The sequence below is a fragment of the Bremia lactucae genome, assembly GCF_004359215.1.
Source record: "Bremia lactucae strain SF5 chromosome Unknown BlacSF5_NotPlaced_200_SHOA01000120.1_2678225bp, whole genome shotgun sequence".
NCBI classification, from domain to species: domain Eukaryota; phylum Oomycota; class Peronosporomycetes; order Peronosporales; family Peronosporaceae; genus Bremia; species Bremia lactucae.
The window spans coordinates 2,385,050-2,393,424 of record NW_027152213.1 but is presented as its reverse complement, the minus strand read 5'-3'; the positions used below and the strand labels follow the sequence as shown (position 1 = coordinate 2,393,424).

Genomic DNA, 8,375 nt, shown 5'->3' with positions numbered 1-8,375 from the left:
AAGACACTTAACTATATTAATACAGTTTTCATTTTACCCTCTTTAAGCTAGTTACCTTAAAGAGAAGTCTTCCTCTGCACGTACTAGTGTACGTGAAATAACGTAAGGCACCACTCGCAACTGAAGCAGTGCGTAGTGGACTTTACTGAAGCAGTACAAGTCGTAGCGCCCCGTTACATAGATGGACTGGAGAGTCGATCGTAGCAGATCTCGCTGTGGTAGCGCAACCTCGGCTAAAGATAGTTGGGGAGGATACCCCTCAAATAATTCTGTGGGAATAGGTCCCAGGAAACCTGTGGTCAAAGGTTCCCAGATCCCATTGGATAAGTTTCAAGAAAAACTGAGACAATCAATGTCTTAGAAAACAATTAGATCAAGTATAGGCGCTTATACACTTGATCTATTAGCGCCTCCGAAGTTAACTTCGGAGTTAACTCAATTGCCAACGCTAGAACCGAAATGGTTCTTGCGTGATCTGCTTAGTAGCAAAGTCAAGCAGATCTGCGTAATTGTCACAAATGACAACTACGTGGCCGATATTCGGTCGGTAATAGTATTTCTTATGGTCGAACGGATTATCAGTAGCTCATCGATGGACGAAAGTGTCTTCGATGAGAAGAGTCCGATGAACGTTTTACATTCCAATCATGGAAATCTTTGAAGAAAACCCTTTATATAACGATTTAAAGAAATTAAGGATGTATTCTTTGAATCTTTACCGTGCAAGTTGCCTAAGGATAAAGGCACTCGACACGAAATCGACCTAATCCCAGGTTCGAAATACTGTGTCATGAAGCCTCGTTACCAAGTAATAGCAATCGACAAATTCTTTGCCGAACGCTTAGAAGCGGGCCATGTGAGGAATCCAACTTCTCCACATAGCTCTCCGATCTTTTGGTGCGTAAAGCAACAGGAGGATGGCGGATAGTGCATGCATTTTAATAAAATCAACTGTACCGGCCCATACGCCGATGCCACGAAAAGACGTAATTATTGATGGTATGTCAAAGATTCGTCAATGGATCTGATGGATGGATTTTATCAGATCCTTATACGTAAACAGGATATTCCGTGCACAGCAGTAAGCACCCCAAGCGGTATGCAATGGGAGTGGCTAGTCACGTCACAGGCCCTGCGACATTTAATAGATGTGTAAACAATCTGTTGAGATCGCTTCGGGATTTCGCACCGAGCTATATTGATGACGTCTTCGTTCATAGCAGAGCCATGAATGGAAAGTGGTCATCGTGGACGTGAGAAGACTTATCTTACGATAAGTCGCGACTTTTACTGGCCACGCCAGTATGAGTTCGTCCGCAAGTACATACGTGCTTGCGAAGTTTGTCAATGGGTAAAGCCCAGCGCTTCATCCCATGCTCCATTACAACCTCTGTCAATTCAGGCAGAGTGTTGGCAGTCCGTATTTATGGACTTCGTCTTCGGATTCCCCGAAGACGCCCACAAGAATAATGCTATTCTTGTTTTTGTTGACCGTTTGAGCAAGATGGTACATCTTGCTGCCGTCCCGGATTCGACAACAGCCAAAGGCTGTGCTCGTGTTTTTATTGACACGATATTTCGACTCCATGGGTTATCCCGTGAACTGGTCTCAGATCGAGACCCTAGATTCACGGCAAAATTTTGGCAAACAGTGCTCAAATCACTTGGACAACAGTTAAAAATGTCAACTTCTAATCATCCTGAAGTCAGACGGAGCGTGTAAACCGTATTTTCGAAGAGATACTTCGCGGATCCGTTCACTCTTTTTGAAGTTGGAGCGAGTTCTTGCCGATGGTAGAATTTGCCATCAACAATTCAGTGCATGCTTCTTCAAAGCATACACCATTCTTCGTGAATGTCTTACGCCACCCACAAATACCTACCCTGTTTGAGAGAACCTCTTATATAGGGGGGAGGAACTCGCTCGAGTAAAGAACCTTTTAGCTCTTGCTCGTCACGCATTAGCCCTATGGTCAATGCGAAGGATATCAATGTTGAGTGAACTAACATTGAAGTAGACAACGATGCTGAAAGACTTAGCATCGAGAACAATACTATTAATGACAATGATAATACTCTCAAAAATGAAGAGATGATAGCTCCGCAGTGCGAGCCGGTCGCACTGGAAACAAAAATAAACCGAGTCAGCAGGTGATTTCCGGTTGGAAAGAGAAGCAGTGGTCCGTTTCGCACAGGATTCCACCGCTGTTGGGTGGACCGACAGAAACGGAAAAACTCTGACAAAAATAGAAGAGCAAACATACTTTGATCTAAAATTAATGACCTATCAGTCGCAATCTGCGCACATCTTTTCAACTGGTCAAAAAAAATTTATCGACCGTCATCGCTAACTCGCGACGACGGGATCGCTCGTGATCAAGATTCTCCCTAAAACAATTAAGGGTGTGATCCAAATCGCGATGTTGAATCGGGCTCGTCAACTGAGGCGAACCCGATCTTTCCTCTACCTACACATTCATTGATGGATTCAGGTGGTGAGAAGCGCTTTCTTGTTGAAAGTTTCTTGAACTACAGTGAGGCTAAAATTCAATCAAATTTTAATTCCAAATTTATGGTAAATATGCATTAAAGTTTTGGAATCGGGACGTCTAATTTCAAAACAAATAGAAGCTGCTCGAAGAGTAATTATAAAAAATGATGTTTTTGGATCAGAATTTTTCAGATGTGCCTGTAACTTCTAAACCTACAGAAAATCGTATGGGTAAAGGTAAAGGATCAGTCTCATATTGGGTGGCAACAGGGGGTTCAAACGAGTCATCTCGTTCGTTGGCGAGGGTATCCACCCTCGCATGATAGTTGGGAGCCTCGTTCCCGACTGATGTTGAACGTATCAGTCTTGCAGTACGACGAGACCTATCCTCCTCGGCAGAAGGACCATCGGAGAACGAGCGCTTCCCGCGCTCGTAAAAGAATTGGCAGTTCTCATTTCCTTGACGCATATGAGAGTCCTCCAATGGGGGATCTTTGAGGGAATATGCTTCCGTAGGGGCATGACCTGCACCCTTAAAACAGCATGGGCATGAGACCCTGAACGAGAGGCAAGAAATCCTTGCATCTCTAGACAAGCGGTGCAACTTATAGCGAGCACCGACTACGGTCCGTTTCTCGAACCGTTCACGGAAAGCGTTTAGCTTGTCAAGCAAGACCTTACGGCCTATGTTTTGTACATTCTGTACAAAGACTGTCCAAGCTTAGAAGAAAGGTTTGACGTCCTTTGCCCGTTTGCAAGCGTACCATCGATGCCGGCAAAAGGCATCGATGAAGAATTCCACTGCATCCTCACCAGGCTTGTGAAGCGTGGATGAGTCGAATAACGGAATATGATATTGATCGTTGGTCATACCAGACCAACGAATGAGGTTTCTCGTAGAGGGTAACCAAGGCCTCTTTCTAGGAGCGAACCGCAACGTACGCGGCCCTTTTCCTGTTGGCTCATGTTAACGTTAACGTTAACTTGACCCTGGGAGCGATCTCTAGATTCACTCCCTTTCTGGTGATGCAAACTAGCACCACCAGCAGCCATCTTACCTTCGCGACCAGGTAGTTCCTTATGACGCATACTAACGTCACCAGAGTGGTCATCGCCCTCGGAGCCATCTGATGATGACTCCCCACCAAAGAGATCCGACGAGTTAAACAACCTCGTCATTACCTCTTTGATTTAACGGACTCGGCCCCGAATGATCCAGTGGCCTTCTCAGTCGCCACTAAATCGAGCGATGCAGGTGACTAGGACCAGTCACCTACAATCGGTGTAGGAGGTGACTTTTCCCCTCATCTGCAATGTCATCAACAGATGACATAATCAGTCACCTCCAATGGAAGTAAGATGTGACATATCCCCCGCAGTAGACGCATTAGCGTTTACTGAAACATTTGCCTTACTGACAGCTACACGGATATGTGCAGCTGCCAGCTTAGCGGCCTCGCGGACCACGCGCACAGACTTGTTTGTCGCCATCTTGATTCTGGTCAAAATCAAGAATATAAATAAAATCAGTGTTTTGATCAAAATTAAAATGCAAATAAAATCGGTATTTTGATTGAAATCATAATGCATATAAAACCAGTATTTTTAATTAAAAATCATAATGCAATGAAATCGGTATTTTAATTAAAATTATAATGCAAATGAAATCGGTATTTTGATTAATACCAATAATGCTAATTACAGGAAAAGACTTAATAATCTTTTCTGTCACACTACATCAATCACTATGGTGACTGTTGATTAGGGGAGAGGGGTGATGTAATGGGGTGTCCCGTAACATAAGTATCATTTCCTATAAGAGGAATAATAAATATTAATTCCTATGAGAGGAAATAAATAAAGAGGTGCAAAATAATAACCTTTTTAATTTTGACTACAACAATTTGTGCTACAAATTGTAAATGCAATGGTGATTCCTGTGCCAAAGCCAATCCAGAGTCCCTCAATCCCCAACTCAAAATAAAACGCCAACAACGCGCCAACGGGAAGTCCAATGACGTAGAACGCCAGTACATTAATCTTGGCAGCCTTTGCCTGCCACCCAGCTCCTTTAAAAATGCCTTGCGTCACGCAATTTAACGAATCAACAATCTCGTACGGAATCATCACAAGAAGGGCAGCAGACGCACGTAGAATCGCAACGGGGTCATTGATCACGATCGCTGGAATTTGTCGTCGAAATAGAAACACCATTCCAGCAAAGAAACACGCCAAGCCAAAGACTGTTGTGAGGGTTGTACGGACAATGACTCGCGCTTTCTTTGGATGGTTTGCTCCAAGGCAATTGCCTACGCGAATAGTACTGGCAATGGCGACACCCATAAACACCATGTAGATCGAAGACGCGATATTCATGAGACTGCATGAGCACTTACAGCCACGACACCGTCTGGTAAGTTGCCTGCCATTACCACCAATATCTCGTACGCCGACCATTCCATGGCCATCATGAGAAACGATGGACCTGCGAGGCGCAGGAACAAAGGGATGAGGGCCCATGCTTGCTGTATTTGCCATCCACGCCACCATTTCGTGTGATTGCCACTAACAAAAAAGTAGGGCACGAGACACAGGGGCAACACCACGTATCCAAGCGTCCTCGAGAGTGCTGCACCGTGAAATCCGAGGGATGTATAGTACGTTAGCACGTAGCCTCCAACGACATTCACAAACGTTCCGATTAAGGCAAAGAGCACCATGGGTCGCACTACATTTTGAGCTTGCAATAATTTCCGCAACATTTTATAAATTATAAAAATGGGACCCCAAAGACCGTCACTCTGGAAAATTCACCGGCCAATTTAGCCACTTAAGTATCTTGTCCACATAATGTCAAGACCTTCTCGGCATGACAATTAATGAGAAACATGGGTATGAGGCTCGCGCCTACGACGAGGATTGCAGACTGCAAATAGAGTCCCAGCTTGTTAATCTTTCCAGCTCAGTACGCTTGAGAGCACAAGGTATCGAGCGCGGATGTAAGTCCAAAGCCTACGCAAAGGGCTGACACGTTTGTATACATTGTCGAGAGCGTCGCGGCGGCCACAAATAGTTTTGTGTCAGGAGACTCCAGATGGCCCACCAATACAATACACACGAGACCAGGTAGGTATTCCAGTGTGTAGGTTATGACGATCGGGTACGCCAGAGTTACTGTCTTCCGGAATTCATCAATGGCCACGGGTTCAGGTTCCTGACCTTGTTCTTGAGTCAATTCTCGAGTCAAGAATTTGGTGTCGCTCTCCATCTCATAGTCGTGCACTTTAATTACGTCAAGGGACGTTGCGCACATTCGCACACCGCGCCACCGTTCGTGGGAATGAATGCGATTGAGATGGCTGCAAAAAATTGCAATCTACACCTTGTCAAGATGGTTACACAAGGAAAGAAAACAGTGGAGTGGATACCTTTCCATCGCAGGGCGCGGCGCTTGATGGTTTCGCAAACCCGACAAGTCGAGAGTGTCTCGATGTAATTTCCTCGCGAGATCAGCACCGAGCATTGAGCTGAATATGCCGCTGTCAACAGGACCTCGCAAGCGCTCGACTTCGTCAATCCTCGCCTGGGATAGTTCCATCTTCTTCATGTGCTCGTTCTGCCGCTTAGCATCGTGAAAACCCTCTCTAGCACATTGGTGTCCGCGCTTCTTTCGTGAGCGTGAGGCGAGACGGCCACAGCAGGCTCCGACGCAGCCCTATCGTGACTAGTTGTCGGCGGTGCCTGTGCCATGTCGATTTCGTCTTTCTTCCTCGAGCTTGGGCTTATAATTTGTTTAATATCAAACATGCTTAGGGGTCAAAGAGGATGTAAACAGGCACGTCGTAAAGTGGCCACGCTCTACTTAGACACACACCCTAGCACAGCGAGGAAGCGGTTTAACCAGCTTCTCTTGCGTGCAGTGAGGTAGTTGCGGTGAGCACGTTAGCGACCTCACCGAACGCACCAAGTACTTTGGTTGAGTGTCGTCACGGGAGCGGTAATCCGGCTCCTCGTGCGCACTTACATAGTAGGAAGTAGTTTTCAGACTGATTTATATTTAATCGTATTAAATATAAATACCTATTTCTGTCAATCAAAATGTCATTTCTATAGATAACACTTAATATGTATTGCGAGCATATCTTTCTAGATACCTCGCGTAACGGATGACGCTAGGCGTTATCCTTCCTAATGTGAATGCACCCATGTGCATCACATACATAAGGGTTGGTCACAAATGTGAACCACACCCGAGTCCTGGGTCTAATTACTATTATTTAGCAATTGATCATCCTATAAGTACACCAAGTGTACTTAACGGGGACTGTGTAACATTAGGGCAACTTTAGCCCGTTACACCATCCCCCTGAAAGAACGATTTTATATTTTAAATTCGTCAAAGAGGAGCGAGGAACTGCGAACAGCTTTACGCGCCGCTAGTTCACTCAATCACTCTAGCGACCTGTGTTCCATACACGGCGCCAAAGATGCCACCTAAAAGAGGCCATGTTGGTGGGTCGTCTGCGAAGACGCCCACTTAACCTCTTACTAAGCGCACGCGCCGCGTTATTCGCTGGCGCGTCCAATGCCTTAGTCGAAACGCCGACAGCTACTGCTGCTGTCGCGTTAACGGGGCTAAAGTAAGTGTCCATCCCACCTTGACAGTGAGGATGTTGATCCGTCGCTCATTGTCGACTTCAATGAGTCGACACCGTTGCCGTCACCTCATAGTAGTGATGCGGACAACGAGCTCATGAGGAGTGATGATGGGGCATTATTGCCCATCCAAACTTCTCTCATGGCTCACAACATGGAGACAGCATCGTTTACGAATGCTGTCCCGTCGACAGGTAATGAGAGCGCTGCCCGTAAAGGCGCAGCTGCTTCTCCGTTGGGTATTACCACAACGCCTTATGCTCAGACCATACTTCATAATGGTTCTGACATAGAGGATTCGGAGCCTAAAGCTCCGCCGACGACACGTGAACGTGCTCAGTCGGTGTCACAAGCCGGTCGTTTAGAACGTGGCTATGTGACGGGTGGCATACCATAGATGCCGCCTCCATCTAAATGGTCTCGCTTAAACGGGCCAACAGCGTCGCTCCTAGAGCAGGCTCTTGTAGACGCACATGATTATTATGGCGTCTTTAAATCATGGAGGGCTCAGGGAAATTCGCTTGGGCGTATTTTACCGATCCCGGTCGTGTTGCGTTCAGATGAAACGCCCGACCAATATGAGGCGGAATTCCTGCGCCGCATTCATCCGCATTCCGATGCGATGAAACAGCGGTCGCAGCGAATCAATTTCGCCCGCTTGAGTGTGAAAGAAATCATGGGCGGTACTGTACTCCCTGTTTCTTCTCACAACGCTACTTCTGCTAGTCCATTTGAAACTAGCGAAGAAGACTCAGCTGGTGTTCCTTTTCATAGGCAGCCACCAAGCCGGGTACATCAATACGTAGGGTATCGATCGGTTCTCAAGAGTCAAAACTCTTCGGGTTACCTTTCCATTGGACGATGATTTGATACCCTTGCCTCACGGAGCGGTGGGCAAGCAACCTTCCAACAAGGAAGCGTTGATTCCCACCCGCATCCATCAGTGCAGGCGGCGCACGATATGAGTGGCGATATCGCCCACCTAATCGCGGCTGCCTTACCTTCGTCCGTTCAGTCACAGGCGTTAAGCGCTGCTGAACGACATATTGCGGATCTCGAAGGTCAAGTCTCGCGACTGACCTCGGATCTCGTTGATGTCCGAGCGAAGGCTCGTCAGGGTTATGAACGCCTGAAGACTCGCTTGGACCTCTTTGAAAGGATAATGCTGAGGGATCCGCGTTACTCGCGTGATGTCCCTCGCTCTCCAAGTCCTGTTCGTGGTGGGAGG

At 46.6% G+C, this 8,375-nt stretch overlaps 3 protein-coding genes across 3 annotated transcripts; all 3 read right to left on the bottom strand.

Annotated features, from left to right (window-relative positions):
- Positions 1–4,526: 4,526 nt before the first annotated feature.
- Positions 4,527–4,843, bottom strand: CCR75_001520 (uncharacterized protein; the record flags this gene model as incomplete). Its single annotated transcript, XM_067959622.1, has 2 exons — positions 4,527–4,560; positions 4,611–4,843. The coding sequence occupies 2 exons, from the start codon at positions 4,841–4,843 to the stop codon at positions 4,527–4,529; spliced, it is 267 nt and encodes an 88-aa protein (XP_067814703.1).
- Positions 4,844–4,863: 20 nt separating this feature from the next.
- Positions 4,864–5,253, bottom strand: CCR75_001519 (uncharacterized protein; the record flags this gene model as incomplete). The annotated part of the gene is made up of 1 exon (XM_067959621.1): positions 4,864–5,253. One exon carries the CDS (start codon positions 5,251–5,253, stop codon positions 4,864–4,866), a length of 390 nt encoding a protein of 129 aa, XP_067814460.1.
- Positions 5,254–5,453: 200 nt separating this feature from the next.
- On the bottom strand, positions 5,454–5,759 carry CCR75_001518 (uncharacterized protein; the record flags this gene model as incomplete). The annotated part of the gene is made up of 1 exon (XM_067959620.1): positions 5,454–5,759. One exon carries the CDS (start codon positions 5,757–5,759, stop codon positions 5,454–5,456), a length of 306 nt encoding a protein of 101 aa, XP_067814459.1.
- Between the last annotated feature and the right edge of the window lie 2,616 nt (positions 5,760–8,375).